Below are 23,507 nucleotides of genomic sequence, written 5' to 3' on the forward strand. Positions count from 1 at the left end.
GCGGCTCGGGCAGCCATGGCGGCGGCCCCGCTGGCGGCTCCGGGAGGAGGCGGGGCGGCGGCGGCAGCGGCGGGGGGGGCCGGGAGCCGGAGGGGCCGCGGGCCGGCGCTGCGGGAGGGCGCGCGGGTTTCGGCGCTGTGCTTGGCCTGGTACGGGCTGAGCGCCGGCGGGAACGTGGTCAACAAGCTGCTGCTCGGCGGCTTCCCCCGGCCCGTCACCGTCTCGCTCTTCCACATCCTGGGGCTGTGCGGACTCCTTCCGCCGCTGCTGCGCGCCTGGCGGGTCCCGCCGGCCGGCCCGGCCCAGCTGCCGCCCCGCGCCTACCCGCGCTACATCCTGCCGCTCGCCTTCGGCAAATACTTCGCCTCCGTCTCCGCGCACGTCTCGCTCTGGAGGGTCCCGGTCTCGTACGCGCACACGGGTGAGGCTCCGGGCGAAAGTGGGGGTGCGCGGGGCGGCGGTGCCGTCCCGTGGGGCGCAGCGGGAGCGCGGATCGGAGAACGGTTTGTGTTGGAGGGACCTGTAGAGACCTCCCGGTCCGACTCCCTGCCGTGAGTGGGGACAACCGCAGTTCCAGCGGGTGCTCGGGGCCTCCTCCTGCCTGACCCAGGCGTGCGGCACCCGGCGCTCCTCCGGGCAACTTGTGCCAGTGCTTCACCACCTTTTTTCCTCGTGTCCAGTCTAAATCTTCCCTCTTTTGGTTTGAAACCATCTCCCCTCGTCCGCGCCCATCGGGATGCCCCAAGGCTGCTTGCACTGCTGCCGCTGCCCCTGTTGTCACCTGAAGCCCGCTGTGTGCTCGCAGTGCTGCCTGCTGCCGTGTCTCCCATCAGCTGTGCCTGTAGGAGCCCAGTGCGGCACTGCGGGGTGCGCTGTGTGTTCATGTGGGTGCCCGGCGTGGTGCCCTGTCCCGGATGTGTGCTCACAGTGCTGCATGGCTGCCTGCTGCAGCACCCTGCGTCCTGGTGTGAGCTCACAGCAGTGCCTGCTGCAGGGTGGAGCACTGCATGCTGCCCTGTGATGGCACAGGGGTAAGGGGTGACCCCGTGTGGGCTGAGGTTGGGGTTTTGTGGGACTGAACCTGAGCCCCTCCATTCCCAGTGCTCACCTTCTGCTGATGGTGTTTAATGGAGTTGGCTTCGCATCCCCACCGAAATTTTCTTTCCCTTCTCAGTAAAAGCGACGATGCCAATATGGGTGGTTCTTCTTTCGCGGATCATTATGAAGGAGAAGCAGACGACGAAGGTGCGGACAGGTTTGCTGAGGTTTCTTCTCTTGCTGGTGTTCGTGGTGTGCTTTGCTCGCTGGGATCGGGGAGGTTTGGGTGAATGTTGTGACTAGGATTGCACCGGGTGGATTTGCCACGTTCTCTGTTCCTTTTGCAGGTGTACTTATCTCTTATTCCCATAATAACCGGTGTCCTGTTGGCCACGGTCACTGAGCTGTCCTTTGACATGTGGGGACTCATCAGTGCACTTGCTGCTACTCTGTGTTTTTCACTTCAGAATATCTTCTCAAAGAAGGTAACAGTTTTGCCGTTCTGTGATTCATTGGAATTTTTGGTTGTTTCTGTTGGCAGCTGATAGTGCTTCGCAGTACCAGTTCATTGTGTATCTTGCTGTGTCGTATCATTTCTTCATACTGAATGAGTCAGTATGAACACTGGGCACTCCTTGAAATCGTAGGAACAAAGAGACAAAGTTAAAAGGTGTGTCTTGAGTGTATTCCAAAATGAGTTCTGGTTTGTGGGACATCTTAATGTGGATGTTGTTAATCCTGGGAGAGTTGCAAGTCAAGAAACCACTTTTTCAAAGAGAAATCTGTTTTCTTTGGTCGTCCTCATTGGAAATTCACACCATTCATTTCCATGCTGTAACTGTCGGTTGCAGGAAGTTGTTATTATTACAGGGAGAACGGGGGGTGGTTGGGGCACAGCTGTAATGTGTCCTCCATCAGGTGTTGCGGGATTCCCGAATACATCATCTTCGGTTGCTGAACATCCTGGGGTGCCATGCTGTGTTCTTCATGATCCCAACGTGGGTTTTGGTTGATCTTTCTTCCTTCCTGGTAGAGAATGACTTGGTAAGTGTCGCTTTTGGGAAACTCTCGTCTATTAAGATAAAAGGGGAAAAAAAAGACGCAAAAAATGTTCTCTTAGGTAGTTCCTCATCAGTGTGGAAGGATCTGTTGTGAAATACCTGCAGATTGTTTCACAAAAACCACAGCCAATGAGTGTGGTGTTTCTCATTAGAATTAATGGTGGGGTGAGGAGTGGGAGCCGATGTGACAGCTGAAGTCCCAGGAAGTAGAGCTGGAGACAGGAGGACACGCAGCTGGAGCCCAGTGCTGTGTGCAGGAGATGCGTTATCAGAACTGGTAGCTGCGTGTTTGGTGCCTCTAGAGAAGTTGTAGATGTAGGCAGGGAAGAAGCAACTCGATTATTTCTGTTACTTTCTCTCAGGTTTCCAATAGGTGACAAATGTATGTAATTGTAACGTTTGTTGTTATGACAGAGCACAATGTCTCACTGGCCCTGGACCTTGATGCTGCTCATAATCAGTGGGTTCTGTAACTTCGCCCAGAACGTCATTGCCTTCAGTATTCTTAACCTGATCAGCCCACTGAGTTACTCTGTTGCGAACGCCACCAAAAGAATCATGGTGATCACTGTGTCCCTTATAATGCTTCGCAATCCAGTCACCAGCACCAACGTCCTTGGGATGATGACAGCTATCCTAGGGGTCTTCTTATACAACAAGGCAAGTTGTTCATCTGTTTCTTTGTTTATTCAGGGAACTCACCTGAACCACTCTGGTGGCTTTGAACTGTTTTGTAAAGCAAGTTAACAGCAGAACAGAAATGAAGAAGGTGTGACGTAGAACTTCATTGCATGGGAGTGCGTGGCTGAGTGCTCCATTGCTTGGGTCAGGCCAGCTGCTGGGTGTGACAGACTGAGATCTTAATATTGTATTGAAGAATGAGATTAGTATCTCGCTAAAATGCCTTGAGCAAAAGCAGCTTCGTGATTTGTCGTGTGAGGAGGAAGTGATTTTTATTAGGAGTCGCTCATTTGATCTCATAAATGTGGTGGTGTTTTCCCTATGTATATTTTGGGTGACACCTTAGAAAAACTTTCTTTCTTTCTTTCTCTCCTAGACAAAATACGATGCAAACCAAGAAGCGAAGAAGCAGCTCCTTCCAGTCACAACTGCAGACCTTGTGAACCTGGACCGGCACCGCAGCGCTCCGGAGAAGTCTCAGAATGGACTGACGGCGTTTGCCCCGCATGGAGACTATCAGTACGGCCAGCACAGCCGACAGAGCTGCCCGCCCGCCTACAACTTCAACCGTTTTGATATATAGAATCCTGACACGCAGGTAGAGACTGTGATATTAAAGTGTCCCCAGCATTATCAGAAACTTTTAGTACATCCGTGAATGTAAAGCCATTTTATTGTAAAGTTTTGCAGAAGGGAGGATGCATGTGTAGTGAAAGTGGTACAGACCTTCAGCTTCTGCTGAGCAGATCTTTCATTGTGAAGCAGCTGGATTGGACACCGGACCTGAATGCAGCGTAGCTCTCGTACAGGGATTCGGATGAAGTGCAGGTACAACATTTCAGAGCAAAGCATCTGCTGTCGCTGCTCCTTTTGGGAGCCTGTCAATCGGTTACTCTTTTGGCAGCTAAACCCTGGCCAGTACCTCGTTTCCACACTGATAGTGTCACTTTTAATTTGTTCTCTACTGTTTTAAGAATACTTACATGAAATTGTCAGGAAAAAAAGGGTGTAAAGCTGGTGATCAGGATTTGCCCGCTTGGGAGGATTGTGTCGGTTGTGGATAAGGAGCCTGGAGTTCATCTTGAGCAAATATGAAACTTCATGCGGGTGTTAATTACCTCCATGCCAATGCCTTCAGTTTTTGATGACAAACCAGAAGTATTTCTGAAAGAACAGACAGTAGAGATCCCTTCAAGCGACGCATTTAAAGCATAGAGAAACAGTTTTCTCTAAAATCATTGTTGTCCCAAACAGTGCAGATAGCAGAAATGGAGACTGAGATCATCGTTGTTTTCTCAGTAATGCAGCCCTGTAAACTCAGACATTTTTCTTCCTTGGCAGTGCAGGAAACCCCTGACAAATAAAGCATTTCTAATAATGCCTTTTTTTTTGCGTGCTTTACACCTCTTACAAATCTGTCTTTGGGTCAGGAATTGAAAGGCTTAAGGTATTTTTGTCTAAGTTTTAAGCATAAATTTTGCTCCCTAATATGATTCACATTGTAAGAATGCATGAACATGGTTAATAATTCTGCATTGTTTCTCAAATCCATCTTTTTGGCCCCTGATTGCGTTTTTAAGTTTCTTAATTAGTGGTGCTTGAGCTGCTGTGTGCGTTTTGTCTGACCTCTCCTTTCAGCTGGAAGAAGTGACACGTTGTATCCTTCTCTGTTCCTGCGACTCCCCTGGCTCAAATAGTAAATTCAGAAAGGAAATACTTAAATCAGCAGTAAGCATAGAATCTGTGGCTCATAAGAACTGATTCAGGTGGTATAAATGAAGACACCAGGTTCAAGACAAGTGGATTTCAGTGCATCAGGCGCCGCATTTGTGCACGGAAGGAATGAAACCAGTGGAGTTCTGGTTTCACTGAATCAGATTATTATTATTATTATTATTACTGTTACTTGAGGGGAAAAAAAAAAAAACAGGTTTTAGGGGCCTTCTTTTCTTAACAGAAAAGCTGTTGTACAGTGAGATTTTGATAGCATAAGTATTGTGTTTTTACTGGAGATTGTCGGGTAGCAGTGACAGAACTTACGGTGTGGTGCTGTACAAACACTCCTTCCGTTTATTTATTGCTTTAAAAATGGCCATTTCCGTGATGCGAAATGATGATTTGGCTCCTTTCTGGGTAATAAAGAATTTATTTTTAAGGGCAAAGTCAACCTGATCTTATTCTTTTGGCTGACTCTGGAGTTAGTTCTGCAGATTGCCTTCCAGGATACAGCCCAAAAGAGGAAATGGTTCTCCTGAAACTTCAGAGATGGTTTAAATATGCTGCTAATGTCTGCGGGCAGAACTTCTGGAGTTGCCTAGAGTTGGTTCAGCTCCTTCTAGCTTAGAACTTGGGCTTTTATTCTATAAAATGTGAATAAATTATTTCCTAACCCTGATTAACAGAAAAGGTTATGAGGAAAGGCATGATTTCATAGGAAATTGCTTTGCCTGTTCCAGTATTAATTTATGTGTTATTATTTCCTTTTACACGATGAAGTGCAAAATGTGTATTTTTAGGGCTCACTTCCCAATATTTAAGTGCTGTTACAAAAATAGAGAAAGAATCGTGTGGACTCTGGATTTGTGTTAGATTCTGGCTCTGCACAATTTCATTTGGTGTGTGAAACATTTAGGCTGGGATTTGTAAGGGGGACTGAATTGTTCAACCGCTTTCAAAGGGAGCCACCTGGAAGCTGTTCGCCTCCTGCAAATGCTCAGTTGTGTTCTTTGTGCTTCAGTTTCCCTACTTTGGAGGCATTGAGATACCAGCAAGGGGTCGCAGCGGGGCCCAAGGATGTACAGATGTGATGTGAGTTCATCTGTAAATTTCCTGGTATGTCTACTGCTGTAACAGGGTCATGCAGCTTGAAACTGCAAGTTGGAATAAAACTCCATGTACTGTATTCACAGATCAGAGATTTCATTACATACATTTTGAAGGCTTGCTTTGCTGAAGAATATAACCAGATCTGTTCTGCAGCTCTTGATGCGAAGCTTTCATGCATGCTCACTGTGGCAGGTCTTTAGATCAGCTTTTTCTATCAAGAGCATGGCAGCAGGGGGAGCTTCCTGCTGAAAATAACGACAGTTCCAAGTTGCAGTCTGTGCGTGTGCCCTCAGCACGTGTCTGAAACAAAATTACTGTACTCACAGAGTAGAAGGAGACCCAAAATGGGGCCCAACATGTGAATCTCTGGGCTTTTTCCCTGCAGCCTGCTCCACAGTATTTGCACCCTTCTAGTTCAGTTCTGTGGTCAACAGGAATAATTTGCATGGGGTACAATAGGTGATTAAAACGAGCGAGTGGCTCATTTGCAAGAGGTGGTTTTTCAGAGTGACCGAATCCAAGTCCTTGGGCAATATTGCCCACATTCTGATAAAGAGGTTTCTGATACTGTTGTATATGTATTTCAATCTTGGACTGCTGCAAGATTTTGTTTGGCAAGGTGAAACATTTGTTTTAACATGGTTTGTAAATTAATGACGTATTTAACTGTGTACATAGGTCTGTAGAAAGTGTGGAAACTGGAATAAAAAGGGCATATGGAGACCATCGTGTATAATGACCCAGTTCTTAAAGCAAAGAAGACTGCTTTGGTTTTCTTAGGTGAAACTTTGGGAGTGCAGTATGTGAGTTGTAGTGCTCACCTGTGAGAAATCAGATTGTTCTGCTCAAAGGGAGGGATACCTGGCTGGCTGTTTACGTAGGCAGAAGCTAGCATGATCTGGGTGCTGTAATTAGTGTCAGCATGTGAGCCACTGGTAGCCTTAGACATCCTACTGGGTTTTGTGTTGATAGCTCCTCAGAACAGGTGGTGCTCTGAAGATCTCCTGAAAGCGTTTTGCTTTCTGATTGCATTTTAGTGCCAGGTAGTGGTTAGAGCATCTTTATCAGCTGGGAAAATGCCTGGGTTTGTTCATTTGTTTTTTTGTTTTTAAACTACCTGAACATTAAATAAAATCCAGGCAATACATAGGCTTTGTAGGAGCACAGTGAAAATAACTGTTGGTAATTTGGGGTCAATTCATGATAATTCTGAAGCTCAATGCTTTTCTAATATGCGTTCAAAGCCACATTTTTCTGATGTAGCATTTTGCAGCAGAAGGGAGTTCTGCCATGTAGCCGTTTGTGAAACCACTGCAATATAAATACAGGGAAAGTTTTGTTTTTCTGAGGCTTCCATTTCTGAATCATGCTGTAAGCTGTCAAAAATAATTATCGGGTAACTTTGTAGTAATGGCACAAGATGATAAAACAAATTAATTGATCCTGAGATCATGGGTGTATGATACAACTGTGATACATAGCTACAGAAGTGCAGATACACAGGTGGCTGTCACCAGATGTCTTTGTTTTGTGTTGGTGCTCCATACTTTGATGTGAGTATGGGTGCTTTTACCAAAAAAAGTTCCTAAATCCTGGCAGTGTGAAATGTGGCACTTCAGCAAATGCACAGTTTTGTATTGTTTTCCTCTTCTCATTTTAACTCTGCTGTTCTGTGAAGCTCTGGATGGTACCTGGTTGGATTGCCTGTGCTGCTGCCCTCCAGCCTGTGGATATCGCAGCTGAAGCGAAGACCCCTGTGTGGGACTGGGGGAAGATCACACATCAGTGGCTCTCAGGGACAGTGACACTTCATAACCTACAATAAACCAGACGTCGAGATGCTTTTTGACTGACTGTCAGGTAACCTGAAGCGACTGCCTGAGCTCCGATGTGCAGAGCTGATAACGTTTTTGCTGGGCTGGAAGTACCAGTAGGGATTGTGAATGAGATTTTTAAATATGAGCTAAGACAGAACTTCATCCGATTTCTGGGATCAGTGTTTGTCTCCAGAACTGCAGGTAGAATCACAGGCAGACTTTGTGTCTGACGTTCTTTGTATCATTTGGATACATGAAAACATCCATCTTCTGAGTTTTTATATTCAGTAGCTAATACAGTGGGGCTTCATGGAATGTCTTGTTAAGAATAAAAAGTTCTGCCTTTCTGTGAGGACGTCTGTGAGTGTCGTGTGTGACTGGAGGTCCTGATATGGCCCTGGAAACGGGGAGCGATGGCAGCTCCTGAGCGCTGAAATGGCCGAAAGCCCCGGGAAGTGCGGGCCGCCCGTCTGGAGCTCTTCGAGCACTTCCAGCGACGCTGTGGCGGAGGGCTCCTGCCGCGCCTCGCACCTCCTGCCGGGCGGCAAAGCCGATCCGTCCGTCATCGCGTAGGATGCTCGAGTTCTTACTAACGCCGCTCTGAGGAGTATCAGGTGTAGAACCAATCTGATTTTAACTGCATAAAGAAATGAAGTCACTTGGAAAGTATCAGTGTTCAAGTATCGTACTTAAAAAGTATTACTTAAATGCCCCTTTATAGTGCAATTAAATGTCGGGTTTTATTGGTTCCGTGCTCAGCCGAGGGGCCGCTCGGGAGGCCCCGCCTCTCACGGCTTCCCGCCTCCGGCCGGGCCCCGTCACGTTCCCGCCCACTGCGTGCGGGATCTGAAGGGGGAGGGGTCGAGCGGCCGCACTGGTGCCGCGCCGCGGCCGTCTCCATGGAGATGCGGCCGTAAAGCGCGGCTGCGCGTGTCTCCGGGCGTCTCGCGGCACTTCCGGCCGCTGCGGCCTAGCGGCGGCGCCCCGTTGTCCCGCGGCCATGGAGATGCCGTTGCCGCCCGACGGTGAGCGCTGCCGGGGGGGCGAGCGGGAGCGGGCGGAGGGGCGGCGGGGCCGACGCGATCTGACAGAGCTGCCTCCTCACAGACCAGGAGCTGCGGAATGTCATCGACAAACTGGCGCAGTTCGTGGCGCGGAACGGGCCCGAGTTCGAGAAGATGACGATGGAGAAGCAGAAGGAGAACCCCAAATTCTCCTTCCTCTTCGGGGGCGACTTCTACGGCTACTACAAGTACAAGCTGGCCCTGGAGCAGCAGCAGCGTGAGTGGGGCTCTGCTCCCTTCCCGCGCGGCCGTTGCGGCCTTCCCCGCCCCCCCCTCCCTCTGGTTCGCCGCTCTGCCGCCCCCGGGCGTGGGCAGCGGGTTGCGGGTTGGTGGGCTGTGCTGGCTGTGAGCTGCAGCTCGGCTCCAGCAGGACGCCCTGGTCTGGCCAGCGGCTCCTGGCGGTGTCCAACTTGCGGTCAGCTACGACCCCCAGATCTCTTCCATCGGGGCTGCTCTCCAGTGCCATGGTCATGTGGTCATTTGGTATTAAATCGTTGTGTAAAGAGGGAAGGTCTGTTTTGGAACCAGCGTGGATTTCGTATACAGATACTTTAAGAGCTCACTTTGTCTCATAGTGTTGTGCAAGCAAAGTCAAGACATTGAGGCTCCTCCACAGATCCAGCCGCTGCCACAGCCGTCCCTCCCACCTGCTGCCCCTATCCCTGCTCCGCAGGGCACTCCTTCTGTGGAGGAACTCATCCAGCAGAGTCAGTGGAACCTGCAGCAGCAGGAGCAGCAGCTCCTTGCTATGAGACAGGTTGGTGTAAAATAAGCACTTGGCTGGCTTATCTTGGGCTGTAAGAAACTGGAGTGAAAGGAGAGAGGAAGGCTTGCTTCTGATTGGTGGTGGTGAGGTGGTGCCTTGGTGAGCGTGGGACGTTATTTTACTTATTTTTGTTCTGTTGTGGTTGCTTTCATCTGCTTAGAGCAGATTACCTGATGCCTTAGTAAGATTGATCCTTGATTAATTTATTTACTATATGGAAAGGCCTGCTGATTTGCTGAGTGAAATAAATTGTGACTGCTTTAATCTTCACTTAATGCTGCAGGATGCTGGGAACTGCAAGAAATTCCATCCTGTAGTACCTGAAGGCAGATTCTGATTGGGGGTGGGACGGCACTGTGTATTTGAACTAATGATTTTGTAGCCATTGAATCATTTACGTGTGGTCCACTTGCTTGTAAAAGGCCTTGCTGTTTGGGACAGCTGCTTTTGGTTAAGAGGCTATGAGGACTGGCATAGAGCAATTCAGTTCTCTAAAAGAGCATTGGATGCAATGTAATTCTATTAATTTTTTTTTTTCAGGAACAAGTCACTTCAGCAGTAGCCCTTGCAATAGAGCAACAAATGCAGAAAGTTTTGGAGGAAACTCAGTTAGATATGAATGAATTTGACAACTTGTTGCAGCCAATAATTGACACATGCACCAAAGATGCGATCTCAGTAAGTGATCTGAGTCTGGAGTTACTTGGTGATGTTATGGGTTAAGTACAGTTGGAATTTTCTGACTGTATAGAAAGCAGCAGCTTAATTACTGTTGGTAGGCAAGAAAATTACTGGAACGTTTCCTCTCTGGCAGTTATTTCAGAGTTGTAGGAAATCCTTACGATGTGAACGTGTTAGACTGACTTAAAATATTTAAAATCTTCTTTTCTAAGGCTGGAAAGAACTGGATGTTCAGTAATGCAAAATCTCCTGCACACTGTGAGCTGATGGCTGGGCACCTGCGAAATCGTATAACAGCTGAAGGAGCTCACTTTGAGCTTCGGCTGCATCTCATCTACTTAATCAATGATGTATTGCATCACTGGTAAGGATTAGATTGTGTTTTTCAGCTTCAGGTTTAGATTAATGTGGTGAAATCTCTCTGCTTATCGTGTTCTCAGTATGACTCTTCACCTTTTATTTTTAATGTATTTTTTATTTTTAGCCCATAGCTGATGCACAGAGCTGCTGTTTCAATAGTGGCATTCAGCTTTTACCTACTTTGTATGTTTTTATCTCATAGAAGGCTGTACTGTAAAAATGACGAGGAGGGACTTCTTTATTTCTGTGTATCCACTATTTTTGGTAGAGTGGGGAGGAATTGAATTATGGGGTTTTCCTGCTGTGGTGGAAGGCAATAACTCTTATCTTCCCTTTCTTTTTCTGAAGCCAACGGAAGCAAGCAAGAGATCTTCTGGCTGCTTTACAGAAGGTGGTTGTTCCTATCTATTGCACCAGCTTTTTAGCCGTGGAGGAAGATAAGCAACAGAAAATTGCCAGAGTGAGTGCCTGGTGTTGGTTTAACTTCATGCTTTGCTTTGCTAGGTTAATGCTAAGCAAATTATCGAAGGATGGAAGAAGACTGCTGAGAGTTTTCTAGTCTGGTTGTCTTCACAAAGCCTATCACAGGATGTGCTTTGAGTTTAAACCTTAATTTGAACAAGAACCTAAAAGTCCTTGCGATTTATCTAGAAGCTGCTGTAAGGATGAGTGTGTCCGAGTCTTCAGTGGCTCCAAATACAACTTGAAAATTGTAAATTTTACAAAACTGGAAACATAAAGAAAAAGATGAGGCACTTTTTTTTTTTTTTTTTTTTTTTTTAATTGTTAATCAATTCTGAACACCTCTCACTCTTGAATTTGTGCAGCTTCTTCAACTGTGGGAGAAAAATGGGTACTTTGATGAGTCAATTATTCAGCAGCTGCAGAGCCCAGCTCTTGGACTTGGCCAGTACCAGGTTAGAAACAAACGTAACACTTTTCTTATTTATGTACACATTTTGAAAACAAACTGTTTTAGATCCAGCACAAACTTTGTTCACAATTTCTCATCAGGCAAATTTGATCACTGAGTACGCGACTGTAGTGCAGCCTGTGCAGGTTGCCTTCCAACAGCAGATACAGAACCTGAAAACTCAACACGAGGAGTTTGTAAACAGCTTAACGCAGCAGCAGCAGCAACAAATACAAATGCCACCACTGGAGAATGAGGTGAAATCAACTCCCCCTCCTCAAGCACCCACAACAGCGCCAGCCTCAGCTCCACCATCTGCCCCAGTTACACAAGCAGGTACTGAGCTGTTCTGAGACCTGTGCAGAACTCGGTGGGTAGATGTCTGCACTGTGCTTGTGTATCCAGCAAAGTTCAGATGGAGTCTTTGGTGTTTTCATAACTGCACGTAGCCTTGGGCGCCTCCAACTGTTTCCAATTTGTTTCAGATGATGGTAAATCGCAGCTGCCTCTAGCTGGTTCTTCAGAGTATGACACAACAGGGTCTGGGGTGCAGGATCCTGCCTCTGGTGGACCACGTGGCCCTGGGTCTCATGATCAGATTCCTCCAAATAAACCCCCGTGGTTTGACCAGCCTCATCCTGTTGCACCGTGGGGTCAACAACAGGTACCAAACACTGTTCTGAAACAATAGGTAAAGGGAGGGGGAAATTCAGAAAGACAGAAGACTGCCTTGGTATAAGAAGTGTGTTGAAAATCTTGGAACGTCATGAATCCAGATTGGACTCCAAAACTTTCTCGTTTGGGGCAGTTAAAGGCAAGGTGTAGCCTATGTGTCATGGTTTTTCTGCAACGCTTTCCCTATGAACGAGCAGAACAAGAAGTACTCCCCTGAATGCAGCACTGTGTGTGCTGATCAGTTTGGTCTTTTCTCTGAAACTGTGGTGGTTCAGAATTTGTTTCACCTGTGTGTATTGCCTACGGGCACTTATTGAAAAGGTAGATTGCCTTTGCTGCATTCTTTCTTTTGTAGCCTAATGACCAGGCTCCTTCCTTACTTTTCCCACTAGGGACCACCTCACTGTCCTCCGTGGAATAACAACCATGAAGGAATGTGGAATGAACAAAGAGATCAAGGCTGGAACAACCAGCGAGAGACGCCTTGGAACAACCAGCCTGACCCTTCTTGGAACAACCAGTTTGAAGCACCGTGGAACAACCAGCATGAACAGCCTCCATGGGGTGGGGGTCAGAGGGAACCTCCATTTCGAATGCAGCGGCCACCTCACTTCAGAGGCCCATTTCCTCCACATCAGCAACATCCCCAATTCAACCAGCCCCCGCATCCGCATAATTTCAACCGCTTTCCACCTCGCTTCATGCAGGATGATTTTCCACCTCGCCATCCCTTTGAAAGGCCTCCTTATCCTCATCGTTTTGATTACCCCCAGGGGGATTTTCCTCAAGGTAAAGTGTGTAGCAGGCCAGGTTTTCTTACACTGCAATACTGATTGCCTTTACAAACTTGAGTGCTTCTGGGGTGACAGCTGGGGTGACAGCTTACTCAGTGAATTGCTCGGGTTTTCCTGAGGAACACCGAGTTTGTGGGTTTGGGAAGCTGCTACGAAGTGGCTCAGGAAATACCTGCGGAGTTGGATGCTTCCTTACTTTTTTGAGTCATCCTTCCTTCCCTCCCTAATGGATACAGATAACCAGAAACCATTGTCCAGGCTCAAGACAGCAGCTGTTTGAGCATTTCTTTTGCAACCATTTATTTCATTTTTAAAGTAGCACAGAAGTGAAAATCAGCATTTTCCTGCACATCAGGCTGTAGGTGAGGGCTCCTCAGCTGGCTCCTGCACTGCTGCAGAAAGTCAGAGGAATGAAGTCTGGAAGTCTTCTTTGATTTAGTTTCTATTTCATATTTAGAAGTTACGATTATTCTGGGATATAATCATTGTCAACTTAGAGTCTGAGGATCCCTGTGGTTCTGTGCAGCGGGTTGTGTTAGAAATGGCAACGTAATTGGTTTTGTTTTTTGCTCTTTGTAGCTTGAAATGGCGCTGTAGGAGTTGCTATTCTAAGCTTAAGAGGTTCTGAGTTCTGCAAGCCCAAAGAAGGCTGAAACCCAGAGAATGATGTATTTGGGATTCTGAGTGTTCTTTTGTTGTGTCTTTTTAAGAGTTGTGGAAGTGAGTTGTGAGAACAGCTTTTCTTGTCTGAGGAAGGACGATTGAAGCTTTTATTTCAATAAAAAACGCTTTTGGATTGTATTGGAGACCAGAACATTTGTTCTGTTATGCAAAGTTGTTGGAGGAGGGGATCTACTGAAACAGATGGCTAAAATTAGGGAAGGGGTGAAGCAATGACTACACATTGTGTTCTTAGTCTGTAAAGATGAGTCAAGTAGCACAGGCTGAAGAGAGTTGCAGTAATGATGGCCGTAGAGACTTTTCCTGGAAAAATTCCTGCTCCCTCTGCAGAAGATGTTGATTTTTCAGTGTCCCATTTTCCTCCATGCAATGAGTTTGGCAGAATATGGTGGCGTTCATGACAGTGGTTTGTCTGTCAGTGATTGGGTGGATGTCTCTCATTTATTTTAACAGGATATTATCTCTACTCTTCTTGAAACACCTCTTTAAACAAAGTATTTTCTTGTTGCCTACGCATGTGAGTCGATTCCTGCTGTATTCCTTTCTTTACAGTCAATGCTAAATCAACATATGTACACATCACAGGTCTGTTTAGATTTCTGCTAAGCCATGGTTATATACTTAGGCTCCAGAGATAGATGCCATCAGTATCTGCATTGCTGCATCTGAAACCTTTTGTTCTTAAGCATCTTTCTTGGACTTTTTGACTGCTGTATGTTCTACGGTAAAGGATGGCTTACAGTTAATAACCAGGTGTCTTGAGGGTATTTGCTATAGCCAGAGTGGGAGATGTGCTGCATGACTTTCATGGCCACGGGCCTGTAGCCAGCCTCTAGTTCTTCTATCCTGTTGCTTTTCTTGATCGGCAGGACTCCAGGGTGCCAAGGTTGTTTTTAGGATCAATGCACTAACTGCAGTGCACTTCTGATTGCCTTCGTTTCCCTACAGCTAAGTAAAATGTTTTAACCCTCCCACTCTGTGCAGAAATCGGACCTCCTCATCACCACCCTGGGCACAGGTTGCCTCATCCTGGAATCAGCGAGCATCCTCCCTGGGGGGGGCCGCAGCACCCTGATTTTGGGCCTCCCCCCCACGGATTTAACGGGCAGCCTCCTCACATGCGGCGTCAAGGCCCCCCTCACATGAACCACGACGATCCCAGCCTGGTGCCAAATGTTCCCTACTTCGATCTTCCTGCTGGACTGATGGCCCCGCTTGTAAAAGTAAGTGCTTGGGATGGGCCCAGACTCGATTGAAATCCCTGGTCAGCACTGTGGGCAGTTTAATGTGGACATTCACGGTTTCGCATCTCTCCATCCAGCACACGGGAAGGGTTGTGTAAATGGTGAGAATTCCAGGTGTTTGTCCCAGCAAAAGCCAGTTAAGCCTGTATACATGAAAGACTGATGTGGTTTTGAAAACGTTACCTCCACTGATTTTCATATAGGCAGAGGGAACCCGTGGTTCTGGTGGGGCTGCTGTACACTAGTTTTGCTATTTGGACTTCTTTCTTGCATAGATGTTTTGTGACACTAATGTTGTACACACAAACAAAGAGTGGTAAGGAACAGGATATGTATCTGTATCAGCATCTTGGGGGATAATTACATTTATGCATTCTGTGCTTGAGATGAACAAACAGGCCTATTCCATTTTAACTTTCTGTTACTCTCAGCATGCACCAGTTTTTACCAGGTTTCCAATCCAGGCACTATTATCACAGAGCTGGATAGATACACCTGCATTTTATCTACCTGGTGATCCAGTTAATGTCCCAGTACCTGTAGTTGCTGGCTTATCTCATAAGAATCAAAACGGTGGTGATAGCACAAGAAAGCATTGGGTCGTCTGCAGAATCCTTATTACTGGAGCATTTTTATCCAGTAGTGAACTGTGAGGTCCCTACAAGGTTAAATCTATATTAATCTCTTCGGATTGGCCACCCCATGACACATGACAAGAATGTAATTTGTTTTGTTTCCGGCAGCTTGAAGATCATGAGTATAAACCTTTAGATCCTAAAGATATACGTCTTCCACCCCCAATGCCCCCCAGTGAGAGACTACTGGCTGCGGTTGAGGCATTTTATAGTCCACCATCTCATGACAGGCCTAGAAACAGGTAAGAGTAGGTATAGCTAACAATGTGGTAAGGAAAATGCCCTAAGGATCTGTCTCAAACCAAGAAGTGGCTCTCTCTTCCTTCACCCATGTCTTGGTTCTTCTAATGCTAAGAACGAGTGCTCTTGTTGTGTGTTAAACCGTTTGATCTTACACTGTGATGCGCAAGACCTCGGTGCCCAGGCTCTTTGTTCCCTACCACATTGAGCAGAAATCCTCTGTTGATGGTGATTGAGTTTTACAGGCGTCTGTTCTATGTGTGATTGATTTATTGCAGTGAAGGCTGGGAGCAGAACGGGCTGTATGAATTCTTCAGAGCTAAAATGAGAGCAAGGCGGAGGAAAGGTCAGGAGAAGAGAAATAGGTGAGAGACCTTGACTGCTGCCTTCTGATGCGTGCTGTTCATTTGGAAGGTGCTAGGACTGCCTTGCACTGGTGTAGGGGAGCAGTTCACAATGTGTTGCTGGAATTAACTGAGTTTTAACTTGCTGGAAATTCTGTCTAATCTGTAGAAAGTATTTTTTTCACACTCAAGTTTTGTTGGGCTTGTTTGCTGAAATGCTGAGCGTGTGTGATTTCAGTTCGGTCAAAAGCACATCTACATTTCTCAAGCATCTCCAAGGAGTTTCACAGGAGTTTTTCTGCTTCTGTCTGTGCAGCGGCCCTTCTCGGTCTCGCAGTCGCTCTAAAAGCCGCGGTCGCTCCTCCTCCCGCTCCAACTCACGATCTTCAAAGTCATCTGGCTCCTACTCGAGGTCCCGCTCTCGCTCCTGCTCTCGCTCCCGATCCTATTCACGCTCTCAGTCCAGGTAGAGTGCGGTGAGGTGAATCTCAGGAGCTCAGAGGTGGAGGTGGGGGAACGACCTGCAGGGCTGAGCGTGGAGCCCTGCGCGTTGCTCTGCTGCCCCGTGCGTCTGACGGTGCGCCGTCTCTTTCCAGGAGCCGGAGCAGGTCCCGCTCTTCTCACAGCCGCTCACGATCGCGGTCGCGGTCGAGGTCCAAGTCTTACTCCCCAGGCAGGCGGCGCCGCTCCCGGTCTCGCAGCCCCACCCCTCCGTAAGCTCTTGTTTGTTGGTTTCTCTTTTTGCCTCCAAAAGTTTACAGCTTTGTAAAAGAATATCTTAGTAGAGGGGGTGAGGTTACAGTGGGTGCTAATGTTTAACGGAACGTAAATGACTTTGCACTGGATCCGAACAGCTATTGCTTGTTCTTAGTTTCATCTTTGTATTTCCTTAGTTCTTCTGCTGGCTTAGGTTCCAGTTCTGGACCTCCCATCCCAGAATCAAGACTTGGAGAAGAAAATAAAGGCCATCAGATGCTTGTGAAAATGGGTAAGGTGCTAAGATGTAATACACAGAACATGAAACAATGATGGTGATTGCTGTTCTGAGAGGGATACGGATGAGAGAAGGATGTGAGTTTAGCATGAAATAGAATTTAACTACCTGGCATGTTTCATCTCCTTATAGCACAGATCGGCATCAGCAGGACCGACAGGACAGATTGGCCTTGTGCTTGTCCTCCTAAAATGTTTTTAGGGATTGAGCTGATGCTTTTCAGCTCCCAGAATCCCTGCTTTTTAAGTAGAGGGGACAGTTCCTATGTTGTTTCAGACCATTGCTGTCCTACCACATTGAACTGGCAGTTCCTGTAGTTATTTCCAGAATGTCTGTTGAGAATTCTAGTGCTGTAATGGTTACAAGCTGCAATGTTTGTACCTTCTGCAGGATGGAGTGGGTCTGGTGGATTGGGAGCCAAGGAACAAGGAATTCAGGACCCAATCAAAGGAGGAGATATTCGAGACAAATGGGATCAATACAAAGGAGTGGGAGTTGCATTGGATGACCCTTACGAAAACTACAGAAGAAATAAAAGTTACTCATTTATCGCGCGCATGAAGGCTAGGGATGAATGTAAGTAAATGTTGCTAAGCAATTAAAAACTGCTCGTGTTTGTGGTTTTGTTTTGTTTAAGGAGTTTTACTGTAGAATATAAACTCAAAATCAAGTTAACTCTTAATTCTTTCTAATGTAATGAAGAGAAGAAACAACAGGTAAGTGAACACTGTGATTAACCCTACGTCTTCTACTTCTCGGGATTGTGCTGTATTCTAATTTCTGAAGCCTTCATTAATTATCATGTTCTGTGTAAGCCACATCCTGCCTGTAATACCAGTAGTCTCTGTCTTCAGATGTTATCCTTTAAACAACGAGAAGACTGGTCCCAAAAGTAGTGGAGGGGGCCATGCCATGGATGGATGGCTGCCAGAGCAGGAAGGGTGTTGGAGGGAAGCTGGCCCACGCTCACTGTTTGGCCCTGCCCAGCTCCTGCACTGAGTGCTGTGTTCTGTCAACCCCAGAACTGGTAACAAATTCACTGTAGTGCAGTTTCAGGTAGGGTGCAGAAAAAATGGAGGCGCTTCTTAGGAGATGAAAACAGTTACCCAAACGAATTTTTGCAGAGTCTGTGCTGTGTACAACTACACCTAGCAGTGATTAGAAGGAAAATAATTGGCATGCCAGATGAAAAGTCACTTCTGCCTACGACTGCAGTAGATCTGCATAATAAAATGAATTCAAATTGTTTTTAGTAGAGCCCTCATTCCATGAAGCATTCTGCAGTTACCTAAGCTGTCTGAAATGTGTAAGTGCTCTTCTCCCTATTGTTTCAGTGAAGCGTGAAACGCAAGACCCTCCACCACCTGAATAAGACTCTCTGAAGAAAGATGTCTTGCATCTTCTACAAAACATTAAACTTGTATAAATGCGGATGAGAGTCTGGAGGAAGTGACAAATGAATTACTTTTAAAATATGGTGGAAAATGGAAAGCTATGACATGTAATTCAGCAATTGTGATTTAGCAATGGTTAAAAAGGCCAATCGTTCCTCTGACATGTCTAGCACACTTAAGGATTTCCATTTTATTTTGCAAAATTCTCTAGTTAGCCAGCACTCTGATACCAGTTAAACCCCGTTGAGCTCCCCCTGGTCCAGGATTGTAACTCACTCATGCCTGTGGAATACAGACGTTTTCTGATACGGTTCTATGTCTCTAGTTCCATAATGTATGTTTATTTCTCTCAAAAGGTTAATTCTATTTGAAGTGGAGGGGTGCTGCCTTGGGATCAAGTCAGACTGATGCTGAGCAGTGTATCCTAATGTCTAAATGGGGAATGAAGCATCTAGTTCCAGTACAGGTGACCTATGAGCACTGTGCAAGCTTGTTAGAACCTACCATACAACTTAACACCCCTACACACCAGCTGCTGCAATCACAACTCTGTTCAGAACACGAGGGTTAAACGTTCTAGCTTTTCAAGCGCTCTGAGGGATGTTCAATGCTTTGTAACGGAAGACATTCTTTAAGCTTTTTATATTTTTGTATATACCCTTTAATAAAAGCTAATTAGTTCAATAGAAGAGAATCAACTTTCTCTGTTCTGCAAGTTTCTAACAGTGAAATGTTCTTGGAAACTTCCTTTAACATGAACGAGAATAAAGTTTTGTAACCGTTCCCAGAGACACCAGCTGAAGGCGTTGGGCCCTGACACTGCACTTCCACTCCCAGGTCTGCGTGGTGGTAACCACCTCCCAGAGTAACTTGTTTGTATAGCAGAAACCCTCTTAAAACCATGCAGTTAATATGGTGAACTATCAGTTTGTTCTAGATCTACTGTAGTTGTGAAACTGTAACTGTCTGTGAATCAGCATACAACACCTGTATGTTACCAACTTGTGAATTTTATTGTTTTGCCTTCCAATAAACACCTTTTTTTAATAAAAAACAACATGGTGCTTTGTATTTCACAGTAAATGGGTTTCAGTATTAGGCTGTAAGTTTCCCTTGCACTGAATTTACTGTAACTCTGCCTATGTTTGGTTTTGTAGTAATCTGATAAGATGCTTCAATGAAGCTCTAACAGCAGGATGGTATTTTCCTGCTGTCATCATAGTCCCTGATGCTCTGGTATAGACTTCCACTTTTATTATGATAAAAGAGCAGCTGATCTATGTGATAAACACACAGAATTTACCCCAATCCTTTCAGATAAGAGCTATTTTGGTTTTCTTCTTTGCTGACCGTGCTGACTCATAGCTCTCATCAAACCCTGCACCATGAACAGTAGTAAAAAAATACAAACAAGCAGGAAAACAAACGATGCATTACAAGAAACAGAGCAGTTGGTACATGGTTTGCAACTTTTTAATCTGTGCAGTCTGACAGGGTTTCATGTTCTGACTTGAGATCTGTAAAGGAACGTTTCAACATTCATGATGGTGGCAGCATCTCTTCCGCTTCCTGGATTTCTTCAAATGCTTGTTCAATCGTTAAAGGTGGGGATTTGTGACTCTTGATGTACTGCAGAAAGTTAACACACAGTTTATTTGTGTAGAGAAATACCTCATAGCATGTAATACCTCTATCATAAATACCTCTTTAGCCTCTTCCAGCGTATGATAGTGGAACTTCTCGTTCTCTAAAGACTCCACAAGGGACAAGTGAAGGTGCTGAATGTTCTCCACAAATTGCTGGGTCAACATCAAGTGCTGTTTTAACATGGCATTTAAAACAAGAACTGAGGGACTGTATGCTGTCAAGGCTGCAAAGAGCAAAGTGAGTATTTTAGTAACATCTCAGTCGTGGCAAGCGCTAACAGCGAGTCAGGCAGCGACTCCATGCATCAAACAATCAAACAGCACTCAGAGAAGTCTTTCAGTACCTTCCACTGCATCCATGCTGATGACATGACTGGCAATAGGCACTGGATCCACGTAGCTGTTTCCAACAGGCAGACCAAGCAGTGCAGAGCTGTCTGCTGGGCAGACAACAAGAATTACTGGGGTTGGAGGGTGACAACTCAATACTAGAATTCAGTTTCAGCTTTAGGGCATTGGCTTCCTTAGAACAGCTCTAAATCCAACAGGGAATTCAATCAGCCAAAATAATGCTGAAGTAAGTCTGTGCCCTCCTCCCTTTACTTATTTCATGTTCACCCACTGCCATTGTGGAAGCTGTATTTTCTAACCTTGGACACAGCAGAACTAAAGGTTCTCATACTTGAAGGAAGCCACTGTTTTCAGTGAGGTCCCATTTTCTCCTGTCTATGGCAAAAAGCATCTTTCTTAGTTTTTCCCTTCAAAGAGGAGTAGGAAACAAGCTACCCCTCAGAAACGAAGGTCACAGCTTGCTTACAGCTATCAAAGTGCTGTGGTTAAAATGCTTTTAGTGGCATGTCAGCCAGGGAAACTGATCAGGTCAGCATGTAAAATATGAACAAATCTCAAGATTGAAGAGCATGGCATCTTGATGTAAACGTGAACTTACTCCTTGGCCAGCAATAGGTGAACGGAAAATCCACTGTCTGAGCCGCAGTTTCCTTTACAGCTACTCTGTGTGCCTGTTTGTGCCTCTCTCTGGTAAGTAAAGGGGACGATGCTGAAGAAGATGGGTCTTTTGCAGAATATGTGTAACTCTCAGAATGTTCCTCTGACATTTTTGTTACAGTTTCCCTGTCTGTTGTAGGTGGAGATGGTTCAAAGTCTTCAGAATATTCTGAATTAACAGTTCTGTCATCATGATCAGGATAATCCTGTCTGTGTCTAGAAAAACCTGCAGAAACTTCTCCTAAGTGCTCAGGGATTTCAGCTTCAGTCTCGTTTTCAGTATCCCTTTCAGAAGCATCAGTTGCACCAATTTCTGCACTTGTTTTAGAAAAAGCTGGATCCTTTTCCCCTAGGAATGTCTCCTTTTTTGGATTTCTATTTGTTTCTTGACTAATTTGAGTGTCTGTCCCCTGTAAAATAAAAGAACTGTATGTTCAGAGAATCAGCAATATATAACATAAATATGGCTCCATTATTCTTAATCTTTGCAACTAGTGAGCCATGCCCAACTCAGAGAGTTTTCCAGCAGAACAGATGTGTTTATTTTAGAACCTCCACCCTTCATCAAATGAAGGCAGAATGGGAAGATGTGTGAAATTTCTACTTACTTGCTGCTTTAATTCTGCCATACCGCTGATATTTGGTGCCAAATCATCAAGGCTCAGGATATTCTGCCTGAAGTCTGCAATTGAATGACAAACTGTTATGAGAACTCACAGGAAAGTCACAGAATGCTTCCTACGAAGGACATAAAAAGCGTAATATTAAGAAGGAATTGTACTTCTAAAGATTCCTCCTGTCTGCAGGCAGACCTGCCTACAGCTCAACAGGCTCCCAACCTCCTGCATTTATGCTTGTTTTCACTCACACCCAACAGTATCCTGTCCCACTTATATATCAGCATGAGTCTGAATGCTGGACTTGTTTTGACGTCACAACTGTGATCCAGAGAAGCTCCTTAATTGAATTCATTAAATCAAAAGCCAAGAAAAATACAAATGTGTAACAAAGACACCTATGTAATTTCTAAAACCAAAGCTTATGTAAAAATAGCCTACTAAATATTTCCAAAGGTAGTACTTGACCACACTGGTTTGTAAATAATGAGTACAATTTGAGCCAAGTCTATCAAGATAATGCTTAGAAATGCTTACCATTTGAGCTAATTGAATCTTCCACGTCGTCTGCTTTTGAAAATAACTCATCTAATGATTTTATTTCACTTCCATCACTTCTCTCTGACAATTGACTTTGCTTGGCATTGCTTCTTCTGGGCAAAGTAATTTTTACAGTATTGTCTTTCACGGAAGAAGATGGTGATTTGGATCTCAGATTACGTTGTGCTGACCGATTTCTGCTGGCCAGTGGAGATCTTAACAAATTACTTCCACTTAAAACAATTTTCTCTGAGTTTTTGCTGTGAAGAGAAAGTACTTTGGGTACCTCTGTCAGTGGAATTTCCTTCTGGGATGGAGGAGGCGCTCCTGGTGAAACTGGATTCTTACTCTTTCAAAGAACACGAAAAAGAGATTTATGCATTTCCTCATTACTGTATGTAGATCACTAAGAACAAAAACAGACCATAATGGGTGAATCCCAGTCATTTCATAGTGTGAAACCATGCCAATGCGTATCATGAGCAATCTGCAAAGACGTTAAAAATTGTTTCTGGTGTTAGTAAATAGAAAGCAACATGATAAGTGAAAATACTGCCATCAACGTGTAAACAAAAATACATAATGCACTGAAGTTTGTATTTACCTTTCCACCCCACCTGGAATCAGCTGTAACACACCTTTGCTTCTCCCTTCCACAGGAAAACTCCAAAGAGCTCTCCGTGACTTTTCTCATTTCCCCCTCAGTACCACCCAAACCAAGCTGTTGTGTAACTGTAACATTTCTTGTGGGGCTTTGGGCGCTTTCCTCTTCCTCAGAGCAGCTCCCGCTGGCAGCCACGTTCTGACCAACTTCAGTGCAGCCCTTCAAGTATTTCTTGCCTCTTGCGCGGCGCTCAAGACTGGAAGCAGATGAGGAATCTTCACCCAGAGGCTTCCGGCCCAACTCAGCGCTCTGCAATTCCAGCCGCTTTTTCCGACTCAGGATTTTGCTTTGTAGCTGCGCCGCTTTCCTCAGAACTGAATTCGATCTCGCGTGAGGAGCGCTGAGCTGAGCGCTCGTGGCTCCGGGCGCTTCGCCGCTCCGCGCTTTCAGGAACCTGCCGCGGCCCGGCGGGACTCTTCCCGGCCCCTGCAACTCTGCGCCTTCCTCTCGGAGCTCAGCGCAGGAGCGGAGGAGGCCACATTGCCCGCCGGCGGCGGCTGCCCAGCGCGGAACAGCGCCGCGTCCCTGCCGGGAGAAGACGCGAAGTGAGGGCGCTCCTGCGGCTTGCCCGCACCTTCAGAGCCGCCCGGGCCCGCGGCCTCCTACCGTTCGCACACGTGGCCGAAGTACCGGCGCTGGGGCACGGCACCTCACCTGCTCTCCACCCACCTGTCTACGCACGGCCATCTCAGGACGGACGGCGCTCTTGCGGCAGCATATCCGCCAGGCTCCGGGCCGTATCCTGGAGACGGCGACCCCCCAACATCCCGTCCGCTCATTGGCTGCACACAGAGCCCCGCCCCCCCCCAGCTACCCTTGGGCGT

The 23,507-nt window shown here is 46.2% G+C and overlaps 3 protein-coding genes across 6 annotated transcripts; 2 read left to right on the forward strand and 1 right to left on the reverse strand.

Moving 5' to 3' along the window:
* On the forward strand, positions 1-6,329 carry SLC35E1 (solute carrier family 35 member E1). Its single transcript, XM_052699830.1, has 6 exons — positions 1-421; positions 1,175-1,245; positions 1,386-1,523; positions 1,957-2,082; positions 2,514-2,759; positions 3,157-6,329. The coding sequence occupies exons 1-6, from the start codon at positions 16-18 to the stop codon at positions 3,361-3,363; spliced, it is 1,194 nt and encodes a 397-aa protein (XP_052555790.1). The 5' UTR covers positions 1-15; the 3' UTR covers positions 3,364-6,329.
* A 1,976-nt stretch (positions 6,330-8,305) lies between these two features.
* Positions 8,306-19,261, forward strand: CHERP (calcium homeostasis endoplasmic reticulum protein). Of its 4 annotated transcripts, none has more exons than XM_052699814.1 (18): positions 8,306-8,448; positions 8,531-8,704; positions 9,063-9,244; positions 9,794-9,931; positions 10,147-10,298; positions 10,643-10,754; positions 11,122-11,211; positions 11,309-11,543; positions 11,693-11,871; positions 12,275-12,671; positions 14,342-14,580; positions 15,345-15,478; positions 15,755-15,841; positions 16,137-16,286; positions 16,417-16,533; positions 16,714-16,808; positions 17,205-17,390; positions 18,149-19,261. In XM_052699814.1, the coding sequence occupies exons 1-18, from the start codon at positions 8,424-8,426 to the stop codon at positions 18,184-18,186; spliced, it is 2,730 nt and encodes a 909-aa protein (XP_052555774.1). In that variant the 5' UTR covers positions 8,306-8,423; the 3' UTR covers positions 18,187-19,261. The 4 variants fall into 4 exon arrangements, with proteins under 4 accessions (XP_052555774.1, XP_052555778.1, XP_052555775.1 ...); XM_052699818.1 differs by having other exon boundaries at positions 18,565-19,261; XM_052699815.1 differs by having other exon boundaries at positions 16,420-16,533.
* Positions 19,197-23,449, reverse strand: CUNH19orf44 (chromosome unknown C19orf44 homolog). The gene is made up of 8 exons (XM_052699819.1): positions 23,353-23,449; positions 22,624-23,208; positions 22,017-22,368; positions 21,471-21,544; positions 20,804-21,272; positions 20,199-20,294; positions 19,912-20,078; positions 19,197-19,837 (listed from the first exon to the last, which is right to left on the reverse strand). The coding sequence occupies exons 1-8, from the start codon at positions 23,368-23,370 to the stop codon at positions 19,748-19,750; spliced, it is 1,851 nt and encodes a 616-aa protein (XP_052555779.1). The 5' UTR covers positions 23,371-23,449; the 3' UTR covers positions 19,197-19,747.
* Between the last annotated feature and the right edge of the window lie 58 nt (positions 23,450-23,507).

Source organism: Tympanuchus pallidicinctus, unplaced genomic scaffold (genome assembly GCF_026119805.1).
Source record: "Tympanuchus pallidicinctus isolate F22 unplaced genomic scaffold, pur_lepc_1.0 scaffold38, whole genome shotgun sequence".
Lineage (NCBI taxonomy): Eukaryota > Metazoa > Chordata > Aves > Galliformes > Phasianidae > Tympanuchus > Tympanuchus pallidicinctus.